The sequence below is a fragment of the Xiphophorus hellerii genome, chromosome 8, assembly GCF_003331165.1.
Source record: "Xiphophorus hellerii strain 12219 chromosome 8, Xiphophorus_hellerii-4.1, whole genome shotgun sequence".
Classification (NCBI taxonomy): domain Eukaryota; kingdom Metazoa; phylum Chordata; class Actinopteri; order Cyprinodontiformes; family Poeciliidae; genus Xiphophorus; species Xiphophorus hellerii.
Window position 1 is genome coordinate 28,926,101 of NC_045679.1, and position 14,903 is coordinate 28,941,003.

General features: G+C 38.4%; 1 protein-coding gene across 3 annotated transcripts in view; it reads right to left on the bottom strand.

Moving 5' to 3' along the window:
* Positions 1 to 12,807, bottom strand: part of dennd1a (DENN/MADD domain containing 1A) — a 29,371-nt gene extending 16,564 nt beyond the window's left edge. For 2 of the 3 annotated variants that reach the window (XM_032569004.1, XM_032569003.1), the window contains exons 1-9: positions 12,654 to 12,807; positions 9,139 to 9,203; positions 7,123 to 7,166; positions 6,789 to 6,838; positions 4,214 to 4,333; positions 2,531 to 2,600; positions 2,168 to 2,248; positions 1,677 to 1,730; positions 885 to 995 (exon numbers count right to left, since the gene is read on the bottom strand). In XM_032569004.1, the coding sequence (XP_032424895.1) occupies positions 885 to 995; positions 1,677 to 1,730; positions 2,168 to 2,248; positions 2,531 to 2,600; positions 4,214 to 4,333; positions 6,789 to 6,838; positions 7,123 to 7,166; positions 9,139 to 9,203; positions 12,654 to 12,670 (612 nt within the window). In that variant the 5' untranslated portion in view covers positions 12,671 to 12,807. Of the gene's footprint in view, positions 1 to 884; positions 996 to 1,676; positions 1,731 to 2,167; positions 2,601 to 4,213; positions 4,334 to 4,418; positions 4,538 to 6,788; positions 6,839 to 7,122; positions 7,167 to 9,138; positions 9,204 to 12,653 lie in introns of those variants that run through there. The other variant, XM_032569005.1, reaches the window with a different exon arrangement.
* Positions 12,808 to 14,903: the final 2,096 nt, after the last annotated feature.

The window sequence follows — 14,903 nt, forward strand, 5'->3', positions numbered from 1 at the left end:
ATTTGACCCTTCTTAAACAGACTAACGTCTTTTCCACGACCACAGGATGTGTCTTTTGCCATGGTTGTTTAAGAAATGAGGAGTTACTCATTGCATCAGCTGGGGTTAAATAACTTGTTGCCAGCTGAAAGATAATCGCCTATGCAGTACTTATCCAATAGGAGGCTTGTACCTATTTGCTTAGTTAAATTCAGGTGGCGACTTTTTTTTTGGCCAGGCAGTGTATATTATGAATTGTAGTGATTTGTATATATGGGGCTTTAGCACAGTTTTTCATGCTCCTCAGCTTTTGAAGGAAAATTTTGTCTCTTAGCCTACAACTGTACCAATCTGTTAATTAAACAGCTCCGTGTGTCTCTTAACTGCTTCCTGTTCAGTCAATTTCTGAGCTTTATCAATTTAAAAAGCTTGCAGCTGTTAAAATGATTGCTTTGGGGACATGAGACTGAAAAGAGCTGAAAAGGTGTGTGCTGAAGCTCACAATAATGCACCATAAGAACAATAAACTGGAGCGTTTGCAATTGCTGCAGTAATTCAATGTCTAGAGATGACACCTTACAAATACTTGTATGAAAAGCTCACACATGCCTATTCAAAAATACAATCTGAGTCTAACGTAAAATGGAAAAAAATAAAATAAATAATGCTCCTCCAAACAATCATATCTCTAAAAATAAAAAAATGATTTTAGGTGGAGTTGTGCTATACCACAACCCCCACACTAACTAAGCTGGCTTTACTTAGCACCAAGTAAATCAAACTCTTAACAAATAATGTATGTTTTATACTAAATGAAAGAAAACAACTACACAATAACAAAAAGGCTAACTTCTGACATGATGAGCAGGACAAAAAAAGAGGAGGAAACAGGAAGTACTACTTACAGTGCTCAGTTTGCTACAGCAGATGAGGATTCGACGTTCATAAAGCATACTAGCATACAAATGAAGCATGTTATTGACATCTACTGCTACAAAGTACTCTGTTAGGTTTCTCTGTAGAGGTAAAACATGAAGAGATACATAGTCAGGACAGTTAGTTGTGGCAAAATCTCCATATGACACAAATAATTTCACATAAATTTTATAGGTTTTGATGCATTTTAAACTTCCCAAAAGAGCAAAGAACACTCTTAGAGGTCTAACTACGATATTTATATATCAATGCTTGCTGATATATTATTCTGAGTAGTAAGTACCCTCAGCTGTCTGAATTACCAAACCAACAGGACATAGTTGGTTTAAAGAGACCTGCTTAGATTTTAATAAATGACAGGAATTCCATCCTAATGTACTTCAGTGTAGGTATCTATTACATTATCATCTAGATATCATAATATCTGTTATCCATCCAAATGATAGGTGGGGCTAATCTCCACTGGTCATTAAGCAAGATGCAGGGTCCACCTAGACAGGTGAACAATCCATGCAGAAAGACCCCAGACCAGGATTCAAACCAGACCTCCTTGCTGCAGAGTGACAGTGTTAACTGGTCCAGGATGCCACTCTATATTAATATCAACTCAAATCCATTTTTAAACTGTCAGCATATGAAGTCCCAAAATTTAGAAACTCATTATGCCTTGTAACCTAATCAGGAAGCTAACGTTCAAACAGTGTAAAGACAATATGAATAATGAGGCTACTGACTCTCAGGGTAGGGAATTCAACACTCACATTCTCGGGTATGCTTGGGAGTTCCCTTATGTCAGGCACAGTGAAAAAGGAATGCTGGACAAAAAACAGTGAGACAGCGTGGGAGAGAGGTATAAACAATAGACTTGCATTTGCTTAAATGATTACTGAGGATAGTTAAGCTCTAAAATATTCCAGATTTAAAATTTAAATTATTTTTACCAAGATATTTGAAAATGAGGCAAGCATCTCTCTTAATCTTTAGCTTACCACATATTATCTATGAAGCCAAGACCCTGCCTGGGCCACTCAAAATCATTAGTTACTTCCAGACCGAGGCAAATAAAATAGTCAAAATAAAATATCTAATTGAATTTTGAATAACTTAGGACTATATTTTATACACACAAAACACTTCTGAGACAGTAAAATATCATAGGTGCTATGAATTCATTAACAGAAATGCAAATGTGCAACAGCCATAACTATTCAACTGATTTCAAATGCATGTATCGTGAAGAATTGGAGCTTACCACACCAAGGTGAACAGGGACTCCAGGCTCAGGTATGGGGAGTGTATGTAGTGACACCAGGAGCTCTTGCCACTGGCTTTCCTGTAATATTACACCAATATCAATCCATACAGCTGTAATAAAAATTTTCCACTGGAATAATGACTAATTTCAAAAGTCAAACTGCAGAGTGTGGACACAGAAAAATTAAGCCCACAGCTGATATGAAGACACTAGACAGATACAAAAATATATGTTAACATATTCCATCATTACATGTGAAAATCAGCGGGTATCAAGGAGATCTATGTAAACTCAAACACCCAAAGATAATTTGGAGACAAACAAGAACCAAACATAACATGCGAGAGTGGAATGAGTCACCTGGCCTTTGACAGTGCAGTCAGCAAGGATATTCAGCAGCTTGTAGAAAACTTCAAACCACGGCAGGTAGCTGAGAGAAGATACATTTTTAATATACATTTATTAAGGCATCATTTCAATTCTAAATTAATCATTGGTTGTAAATTTATGGACTCATCACTATTTTTTAAAGGATTTAAAAAGTAATGGAAGCTTATTTGAAAGCTTTTATAGATTTTAGGTTGATTAGCATGGCCAAAATAAAGACATAGCACATGCCATAAATTATTTTTAACATTGAGTAATGAAAATTCTGACATTGCACTTCTAAAACAATTACTTTTCATTCAACTCAGAGAGAATACAAAATACAAAAATAGTTTATTTTGAGGATTCATGATTATTTTGTTTTTCTCCATATCCTATTACCATCATATTACAAAGCACCATAGGGGGCATAGGGAAATTTTTTCTTTTGCGTTACCTTGCAAAACTTATGCGTTCCCTCACAATAGGTTTTGCCTTCCCTTGCAGTAAATGTCAATTTAAAATTTCATATGCAGACACGTTTAAAGAGCCTCAGTGAAAACATGTTTATTCTTAACTCTTTGGTGCAAAAAGCTGATTGAAGATCAATTTATTCACTGCATGTTTATGTCTGTGTAAGGTTGTGACCGAACGGCACATGAAAATGGCTCCTTAAACTATTCAGACCAACACAAGAGACACAATCAAAACTGTCAGATGACTTATTACCCTGTGACAATAACTCAGAAATAGTCCAAATAGTTTGGATGTATTTTTTCTTCCTTTTCTACTTACTTTAAAGTTTCTGTTTATATCATAGGTTTGTGTTGCATTTCGATCCTAAAGAAAAAGATAAAAAGCTTCCGATATTTCACAACGAGATATTAACATACATGGAAAAGCCTTAAGAAAACCTTATACTATAGCAGAAAGTATACCGTAAAGAAAGGCTTACAGTATTCAAATATGCCACATAAACTGATCAGTACATTATTGCGAGAGAATGCAAAACCTAATGCAAGTCAATGCAAAAGTATTGCGAGGGAATGCAAATGTTTTGTGAGGCAATGCAAAAGTATTGCGAGGAAACATAATACTTTTGCGAGGTAACACAAAAGAAAAAAAATCCTCCATGTCCCTTAGGGGCTCCGTGTCATAGCATCATAGACATACTCTATAATTTTCATCTCCAAAATAAACTGTTGTATGTATCCAACAAAAGAGATTAAGACATTTAACTGTCCTGCAGGACTCTTTATACACAAAAAAGCTCGTAACAAATATGCAAGTCCAGTATGGCTTCACTTAAAGTTTAAGCAATGTGTAAGACAAGCTGTTCATTCACAGAGACAATAATTGCTTTTTACCATTTTACATTGTTACACTGATCATGTTTTTTCTGTCAACTTTATCCCTTTAATTGCTGGAATAAAGCTCAGATTTTCAGATATTAAAACAAACAACAAAAAAAAAATCAACAATACTGCCATCAAGAAAAACACAGCTTTGAGCTCCAATCAGATCAGTTTCCGTTTTTGAAAAAAATGACCATCAGAATTATTAACCTTTTTTAATGACTAACACAATGACTTTATTATTTCAAGGGCTATGTTTAAATTGTTTTCACAGGATTGTGCAAACAATATGTGCTTCAGATCCTAAAACACTCAGACCCACCTGAGAATGCAATAGCAGGTGTGAGCTCCCGAAGAGAGGCGACAGAAACCAAATCTCTGTTTACTCTCAATGTCAGTCAACACAAATGTGAAGTTCTGGCCAACCTGGTTGATTGTCAGGCTGCAGGGGGCAGATATTACATGAAATGAAGAGTTAGAACATCCAGACTAAATTCAGATATCTGAAAGATCAAACTGCAAGGTACCTTAGACTCTGAGTAGAAAGAGAAACAGGCTCAGACCAACTCCTGGGTTAATATAAAGGAATAGTATGAATTGTATTTGGGGCCTTTTGTCACTTTTGGGCCTTGTGAGGCCCAAAGAGAATCCAGTGGTTTAAAAAAATTGTTACAAGCTAGAACATTGTATGTTTCATTATTAAGAGGACAATAAGAATAATTCTAGATTTCTTATAAGTACAGATGCCAAACTTACACAGAGTTTTAGCTCTGCTGAGCCATTGACTCCCCCAGATCTCAGCAATAATGACTTCATGGCATTCTTCTTAAATAAAATTGATTCCATTAGAAGTAAAATTATTGGCATCCTCACAAATGTGATTGCTTCATCCTCTTTAAGTGATACACCACTGAATGCAACTATAAAACCTAATAAGTGTTTGAACTGTTTTGAATCAGTTGAGCTTTTGGAGTTGTCAAAAATATTCGTTTCTTCCAAACCCCTCTGGACCGCTTCACAACCAAATTATCGAAAGTGTTGCGTTTGATTACTGCCCCAATTTTAGATATGATTAATTTATCCTTAGTAGTTGGACATGTACCACAAGCTTTTAAGGTAGTTGCAATTAAACCTTTGCTTAGCAAACTTTCCTTAATCAAGATGACTTAATTACAGAACTATATTAAATCTTCCTTTCCTACCTAAAATCATTGAGGGAATAGTTGCTAATCAAGTGTGTGAGCATTCAAATAGTAATGACCCGTTTCAAGAGTTTCAATCAGGTTTCAGAGCTCATCATAGCACTGAAACAGAACTTGTGAAAGTTACAAATGATGTTATCTTGGCTTCAGATAATAGACTTGTGTCTGTTCTGGTTTTGTGAGATCTCAGCGCTGCAACACAGTTACCCAAAATATTCTGTTGTGGGCAATATTGTGAATATTTACCATGCAGGTAGGGAAAAGCACTAGGCTGGTTTAAATCCTATTTGACCAACAGATTCCAGTTTGTTCATATGAACAATAAATCTTCACACTCCAGGGTTACTTGGGGAGTGTCACAGGGCTCTGTGTTTAATCAATTTGTTTTACTATATGTTTCCAATTGGAAAAATTATCAGGCAGCATAGGGTAAATTTTCATTGTTATGGTGAAGACACACAGCTACATCTATCCATAAATCTTGATTCCAAGGTAGATTACAGGCATGTCTTGAGGACATTAAAACCTGGAAACTTTCTTCTTTTAAATTCTAATAATACATAAGTTGTCTTTGAACTAGAACATCTGAAAAAGAAACTTAATCAATCATTTGATCTGGATGGCATTAAAATGGACTCCGATAATAAAGTTAAGAACATCTGTGTTATTTTTTTGTCACTTAAATTGTACAAAGAGGTTTCTAGAATGTTCTCCTTTCATCACTGGAATACTGCCATAATGAAAAATATTTTGTCCAGGAGTGATGCTGAAAAACCAGTCCATGGATTATTACTTCAAGGTAGGACTACTGTCATTCTTTGCTAAAAGGAAGTTCACAAAATACAGTTAAAAGCCTTCAGCTATAGCACTCCTACATCAATCTTCTGTTTCTATTTCGTGTACTTGCTCTGTCTTCCGACAGAGTTTTTATATACTAAACAAACCCACATTTCAAATAACTTCCACATTACCGAACTAAATGGGGTAAAGCTACTGGTTCTATTCCAAAAGATTTTACAAAAATGAACCATGGCAAAAAAGAAAACTGAATTTAAAGCTGGAACTGAGATGTTTCTTTAGGTAATTCAAAGAAAACACATCTTGAGTTCGACAGCAACACACGTTTGTACCTGCAAAAGTTGTTTGCTCCTAACCAATCTTGGCAGATGGCTTCTCCTTTTGAGCCTGGTTCTGGTTCTGTTGGAGGTTTCTTCCTGTTAAAATGGAGTTTTTCCTCTCCACTATCAATCACTACATGCATACTCTCTATGAGTTATTGTTATAAAGTCAATGACACAATGCAAGTGATTGTCTATGGTCACTACATACTTATCTAGGAGAATTGAATGCAACATGTCAATAATTCAATGAAATCTGCTGGGTTTCCTTAGATTGAAACTTTTCTTAACTAATTTGAATAATTAACTGAACTTGACAAAGAGGATCAATTGTTATATACAAGTAAAATTATATTGAATAAAATTTTTTCAAAAAGTGCCTTGAGATGATGTGTTGTTCACTGCTGCTACTTAGCAGCCAAACCAAGTTTAATGTCCTATTATATTCAGTTTTTTGATTATTGCTTGTTGTTCCTGAAGTGCTTTATGAATATACACATTTTGCTTTGGAAATTATAGTCAAAATGCATGTTTGGATTGTTGAATCCCAATGATGTCTGTATTTAAGTGTATGTACCTGTCCATGCTGAAGGGGAAGCAGAACTTTGGCACAGTAAGAAGAGTTTCCTGTAAAACAAAAAGAAATTGATGCACAATATATCTGACAGACTGTATATAAGTGAACAGATTTAAAGAGATAGACATGTAAAAAGTGGTGTTGCAAAGAGGAAATTTCAAGGTCAACAGGCAGAAACATAGACAGAAAAATAAAATAACTCTAATTGGGTGTTATATACTGAAAGCAGCTGAAAATAAAATCCCATGCAAAAGAGCAGCAGTGTGTCAATTCATTTAAACTCTTTACAAAATCTGAACGTTAGAGAAAGAAACATGATAGACTGTGTTTAAACCTGATCAGGGTAGTCAGCAGGAAACTGCCTTTGCACCTCCGGTCCTGTTTAAAGTGGACACAAAGAAGTCAACAAATTAAAGTTCTACCATTTGATGTCAAGTTCCACAATTCAAATTCAAAAACATCTAAATTGTGGTAAATAAAAATGAAACTGTTTGCAACAACATATGTTGCTGATTCAACATGTTTGATTCAACATATAAAAACAGCATGGTCAAGAACTGATGAGGTAGTACACAGGAAATGAGCAACAGGAAGGACTTCTTAGAAATATAGCTGACAAGTTCTCCTCAGAATCCAGGAAATCAGTCAAACACAGCAGTTAAAATCTGCCTTATACAGAAGAGGAAGAGTGACATTTTCATAACTATTAAATTAGGTTCTGCTGTTTCCAATTGTTTACTCTTGGAGTGGTTCTTCATTAGGCAGCAGTTACTGTGTCCCCTCTGTAGTGGAGTAACCAGATGATGGGTGCCTAATTCCTAAGACCCCACAGGTTCTTTACTCCATCTGGCATCTGGTGGGGTCGCTCTGACCATGTGAGCTTTTACAAGGTTTTTGTTTGTGTGTGTGTGGTTTCAGAAATTGAGTCTAATGGGAAATTTCTCCCCCCGGACCCACTGTCCAACCGTGACATTTTCTGGGCTTCTCCAGAGCGTTACAAATCATATAATAAACTGAACTTGACTACACTGTTTGATAATTAGAAACAATTTGAATCTATGGACTTTTGGATCTGTATGACTAGACAGAATGGACTTTATATTTGTGTAAAGTTCCTGGAGGCGACCTTTGTTGTGAGTTAGCTCCACAGAGCTAAACTGAACCAAACATGTTAGGACTGTGGTTGTCTTTACAGGGGCTTGGGAAACAGTTATATTTGTTGGATTGCTGCATAATTTTTATGAAATGCGAGAAATTGCCAACAAATTCATACAGAATAGACATGGTTCACATTGATAAGTCCTCTTCATTGTTTTTAATTGCAAGGAAAGAAGCCTGTCGCTGACCTGGTGGAAACATGAATATGGGGGGGGACAGATCCAACAAACAACTTGGGATCTGGAGATGTTTCTCTCTTGCTTAAAACAAAGCAAAAAATCTGTTTGGGACCAGTTCTATAATCATAAGAAATAGATGATGACTACAACCTGGGCAGTATTACCCTTGGTCTGAGTCTCATTAAAGCTGCATTGCGTAATTTTTATTCATTTAATTAGTTAAAACAGTTACTATTCCAGGACAACTCTTTATCTGCCGACATCAGTGGCCATGCTAACCAGCCTGAGCCATGCTAACTGAGCATTCCTGGCAGACACTGTTATTAGAAAGAAGCTATAGCGCAGCAGAGAGAAAGGGGGAGGTGGGAAGGAAAATGAGCAGCTCATTCATGAGGGTTATTTCTAGTTAGAACTGGGAGAAAGCAGAGCAGCTCAATTTTTTCATAGATTATATAGCTCATACCATCACAACATGGTGAAAGTTTCAACAAATATGTAAAAATATGTGTAGGTTTATATACTGCAGCTTTAAACACAAAAATAGGACAACGATCAACCGTCTAGACCAGGGGTGGGCAACTCCAGGCCTCGAGGGCCAGTCTCCTGCAACTTTTAGATGCATCTCTACTTCAACACACCTGAGTCAAATAATGAGGTCATTAGCAGGACTCTGGAGAACTTGACTGTTATTAGGAGGTGATTCAGCTGTTGGATTCAAGTTTGTTGGACCAGGGAGACATCTAAGAGTTGCAGGACACTGGCCCTCGAGGACCAGGATTGCCCACAGCTGGTCTAGACATATCAATGTTGCTGAAAAGTGAAAGGTGGTTCATTCAGCCTTACATCTTTGCAAGACTGAGATTAATGAGAACATGAGGGTTAAAATGCCCCCCTTTCTTCATCACATGTTCTGATCTTAATAGTGTAATGATGGTTGACCTGACAGGGCCATAAAAAAAGATTTTCATGGATGTCTGATGATACAATGGCTAGATTAAAGTCCACAAACTTACCAGAGATATGCTGCCCTGGCTTAGCTACCTCCAGATACACTTCAAAGGTTGACTCTGGGCTTTCCCTGGAACAAAACGTGAGAAATTATATTGCAAGCTATTACAAGCCAAACTTAAACCCAGGGTATATATATATACTGTATATATATATATATATACATATATATATATATATACAGTATATGTATGTACGTACGTACATACGTACACCAGTATCAACTGATTCCATGATATTGCTGACTATTTTTTTCTACTTCTAACATAAACAGGCAAAGAAGACACCCAGAAATATTTTTTCACCCCAGGCATCTGGTCGAAATCATCATCGCACTAGTTCTGATTATGTCACATATATAGCGAGTTCACAACATCCTAAAATTCCTAAAAAATCCTAAAAAGTCCTTGATGAAATATTTTTTACATTTCCTCAGAAGTGTACCTTTTATCAATGTGCTAATTGTTGTGCTAATCATTGTGCATGTTGTCTGTAAACTTTTAATATATTGACAATTTGTGCAATTCTGTGATAGTATATTGGCAATGTACTCTTGAAAAATTTTAATATTTTAAATACACAATGTATGTTTTTTCAGCCGGAAATGTTTTGTAACTGATCCTTCTATGTACTGGTAGCCTGATAGGTTTGCAGTACTATAGTGTGTATGAAACATGTAATGTACTATGGCAAGGAAGAATAATAAGACATTGATAAGTAACTGAAAAGTGTACTTCGTTAGTAACTATAATGAAATAAAAGTGTAATTGGAGCATACTGTGATCACACTACTAATATATAAAATATGTAATGCTTATATCCTTAAAATACATTCTAAATATATTTTCAATGTAATTCAATCACAAAAATAGTACACTTAAGATATACTAATCAAGCACATTTATATTACATGAAAAGCTGTATACTTAAAGTATACAAAGTACAACTTTAGTTGTTCCTAAAAAGCACATCATAGTACACTTTAAATTGTGATTTTCTACAATTTAATTACTTAAAATACACCAAGTACAAAATTTGCTGTTCCAAAATAACACACTTCAAGTATACTGTTAATCAGTCTGGCTTCAAGTGTGTTTATGTATGCTAAAATTTAACATGCTTAGTATATTTATTTTTCACTTGGGTGAGTTTTGCTCTTGCTGTTGGACCCCCGCTACGCGCTACTGAGACATAATATTTTACAGATTTGGCACATTGGAGCTCTATCAGACAGTGTTCTCTCACATCGAATATCTCCTTATTGCTGAAGCATGTACCTTTAAAACATAAATAAATGTTTTTGATGTCCTAAAAACTTTTAGGACATCATAAGTTTTAAAACTGTTGATGTCCTAAGAAGAGACAAATAATCTGTGAAAAAAAAAAGAAATCGAGCTCCTCTTCCTCCTCCCTGTGATCTGCAGAATTGCTCTGCTCGGTCAGAAACAACCAATCAGAGCCACCACAAAGCAATCAGCCATGCTCTCAGGAAGTTTTGATTTAGTAACTTAGGATTGTTTATTTTAATGTAACCTGCATTTGACTTTGAATGAATGTTTACTTTTTTATTTGACACTACTTGATATAAACGGTGTTGTGAAATTAATTTGACTTTACGTATAATTTAAGCTGTTGAGCCTCAGTGTTAAATATTGTATTACTAATTGCAAGTTTTTCAGTTGTCTTTTGAATACTTGCTGCACTGTGCCTGCAAGTATTTTGCATGTTTTTTGTCTAAATTATTAGATTTTATGGTTCCATTTTGCCAGATCGCATAGTAGCATTTATACCTAAAGAGAAAAATTAACAGCCAATCCATGTGATCGGTATTAGTGATTGACAGTGATCGGCCCTAATGGGTGATCGATATCAGCAGGAATAAACCTGATCAGAGCAGCAGTAGTTTATATTGATTGTATTTATTGTATTCATTGACAAAATCTGTGCAGATAAGTCATATTAATCTTGTTTGCAAAACCTTTGTCTGTTTTAGCAAGACATTACTCATTGTCCAGGGGCAATAGGCGAAAATAGCCTTTTGGCTAATTCTGGCACATTTATAAAAATGTTAAATAATGTGCATTGTCCTTACCAAATTAATTAAATTATTATTACACAGCTTGGTCAGAAATAGACAGTCTGTTTCCCCTATAACAACTTATCAGAGAACCTGCTGTATGACTGCAAGCAGACATTCTGATGTCATTGCATTGGTTTATTGGTTGCTTTTTATTCTTTATTTTTAATTAAGTCAAAACAAAAAAATACATTTTATGTCTCCATGCAGAATAAACCTGTAACAGAATGAGACAGATAAAGAAGAAAAATCAGAAAGGAGTAACTAAACAACAAATAACAGATTGGTAAACAAACATAAACAAAATAAACAGAAATCCTACCCAATATAATAAATAAGTTTACACAGTGTAAATCATCTCCTCTAAATTGCTACTTCTTAGCACAGCTCTTTCTGACACCTCGCCTTCAGCACGTCATCACAACAATGTCACCACATTATGGAGTTTACAATCACTCTTAGGAGTGTTACACTGAGAAGTATTTCACCTGATAAACTTAACAGATGTGCAATTCTAGGTGTTTTGTTAATTGATGCTGTTGCTAGCCTGAAGGAGCTGTGTTGTACAGGATCGGGAAAGGAGTGCTCAACTGGGGGACTGCAGCTCTAGGGAGGAGCTTTAAGGGAGTGAACATTTATGCACCCTGAATGGGTGTAAGAACAATGAGAAAAAGATAAAAGAAGAAAATAGTTATATATTGGACCTTACAATGCCATCGCACTAATGTTTGCTTTGTCTTCACCATGTCTAAATGCGTCAGTGCACTGAGTTACTGCCATGTGACTGACTCACACTTTAAAAAACAACTGAACAACTTTACCCAATAGCAGGTGATAGGTGGCCATTCATTCAAAGGAATACGAACTAACTGTTGGTAGTATTTCTGTTCACTCTTGCATTTTACTTATCAAAACTTTAGATATTTTCTCTAAATTGTCAATTTTGGTAAATGACTCAAAAGAGAGAAAAAAGCCTAAAGAACCTTACTAAGCAGACGATAAGAATCACATATAATTAACACAATTGAAACCCATAGAAAAGCAAGTTTGACAAGTCATATTTCCAGATTTTATCATTAACTTTTTTTCAGCACGTCAGGCCTGAAACCTCTCACACTGTTTAGTAATAATGTCCCACAGTTACCATAACAACTGCATCTTTCATAATGACGTTCGGCGCCACTTATCTGTTTTTTTGTTTAGCAAAAGCACCAACTAACTAGCAGCTTCTATGGATGATGGTTAACCTCACAGTCTAAAAACCTTAACAATGTAATGTTATTCTCTGGTCAGATAAGTGGAGGGAGAGGCACCAGTACTTCAACTAGTGTCGCAACAAGTCAGGGCCTTCCATATTCCTTCGTTCTCAGGGACTATGAGAACAAAGCTAACAACAGCAGCTTGCTAACAACCTCCAGAAAAACTGTGGCAAAGTACTCTTACTTAATTCTGGAGCTCATCTTTAGTTGTCGTCCCGCCGTTGCTGGCAGAATGTTAGTGAGCGCAGACGCGTCGGTCCGGGGATGTTTTTGAGATCCTAGCTTGCCTGTCAAACACGGCTGTGCAACGCCATAGTGTTAGTCCACGCGTATGTCACGCTCTACCTCGCAGCTGACGCTGGGGTTTGTAGTTCTCTTGTAACCATCTCAGATACATTAAAATGCTTGATAAACTACAGGTTCCATACTACATAACGTGAGTGACGTGGTTTCTTCCAGCGGCCAGTTTGATTCATTCAGTCTTCTGTGTTTACCGTTACTTGTCAGCAGTTTCCGCTGGGATAGTATAAAAATTAGACAGTCTTTCACTTTGCAGACACAATAAAGAAAATCTGTAACCTCCTGAAAAATCGCCTTGCGTTTATATACTGCTATTTTATGTGAGATGTTAATGTAAATAAGCCAATTATGTTATTCATTATTAATTTTAGTTATAATTTTTACATAGCCACGTTACATCCATAATAACACTGACAATCTAACTGTTCATAGTGAATTTTAAATGTTGTGATGTTAATGTCACTTTATAAAAATAAACCATCCATTTATTAAAATAATACCACAATGTGAAATTCAATTGCCTCTACTGGGGCTGCCACCTTATCGTGGTGGAGGGGTTTGAGTGTCCCAATGATCCTAGGAGCTATGCTGTCTGGGGCTTCATGCCCCTGGTAGGGTCACCCAAGGCAGACAGGTCCTAGGTGAGGGATCAGACAAAGCGCAGCCCGAATTCCCCAATGATGAACGGCACCATTGGACTTTGTGTTCCCTCGCCCGGACGCGGGTCACCGGGGCCCCACTCTGGAGCCAGGCCTGGAGGGGGGGCACGACGGCGAGCGTCTGGTGGCCAGGCTTTTTCCCATGGAGCCCGGCCAGGCTTAGCCCGAAGAGGAAACATGGGCCCCCCCTCCCATGGGCCCACCACCCGTGAGAGGGACAAAAGGGGTTGGGTGCAGTGTGTGATGGGTGGAGGCCGAGGGACGGGACCCTGGCGGTCCGATCCTCGGTTGCAGAAGTTGGCTCTTGGGACGTGGAATGTCACCTCTCTGGTGGGGAAGGAGCCGGAGCTAGAGTTTGAGGTCGAGAGGTTCCGGCTAGAGCCAGCTTCGGCGCCTGTACGTTGGGGTTTACCCCGGTGAACGAGAGGGTAGCCTCCCTCCGCCTACGGGTGGGGGGACGGGTCTTGACTGTCGTTTGTGCTTACGGGCCGAACGACAGTTCAGATTACCTACCCTTTTTGGAGTCCTTAGAGGGGGTACTGGAGAGTGCTCCTCTTGGGGACTCCCTTGTTCTGCTAGGGGACTTCAACGCTCACGTGGGCAATGACAGTGAGACCTGGAGGGGCGTGGTTGGGAGGAACGGCCTCCCCGATCTGAACTCGAGCGGTGTTCTGTTGTTACTTCTGTGCTCGTCATGGATTGTCCATAACGAACACCATGTTCAAGCATAAGGGTGTCCATATGTGCACTTGGCACCAGGACACCCTAGGCCACAGTTCGATGATCGACTTTGCCATCGTTTCATCGGATCTGCGGCCGTATGTCTTGGACACTAGGGTGAAGAGAGGTGCGGAGCTGTCCACTGACCACTACCTGGTGGTGAGTTGGCTCCGGTGGTGGGGGAGGAAGCCGGTCAGACCTGGCAGGCCCAAACGTGTTGTGAGGGTCTGCTGGGAACGTCTGGCAGAATCCCCTGTGAGACGGAGCTTTAACTCCCATCTCCGGCAAAACTTCGAACACGTCCCGGGGAAAGTGGGGGACATGGAGTCTGAGTGGACCATGTTCTGTGCCTCCATTGTCGAGGCGGCCGATCGGAGCTGTGGCCGCAAGGTTGTCGTTGCCTGTCGGGGCTGCAACCCTCGAACTCGTTGGTGGACACCTTTGGTGAGGGATGCCGTCAGGCTGAAGAAGGAGTCCTATTGGGCCTTTTTGGCCTGTGGGACTCCGGAAGCAGCTGATGGGTACCGGCAAGCGAAGTGGCATGCGGCTCGGGTGGTTGCTGAGGCAAAAACTCGGGCATGGGAGGAGTTCGGAGAGGCCATGGAGAAAGACTTCCGCACAGCTTCGAGGCGATTCTGGTCCACCATCCTGCGTCTCAGGGGGGGAAGCAGTATGGCACCAACATTGTTTATAGTGGGAATGGTGTGCTGCTGACCTCTACTCGGGATGTTGTGGGCCGGTGGGCAGAGTACTTT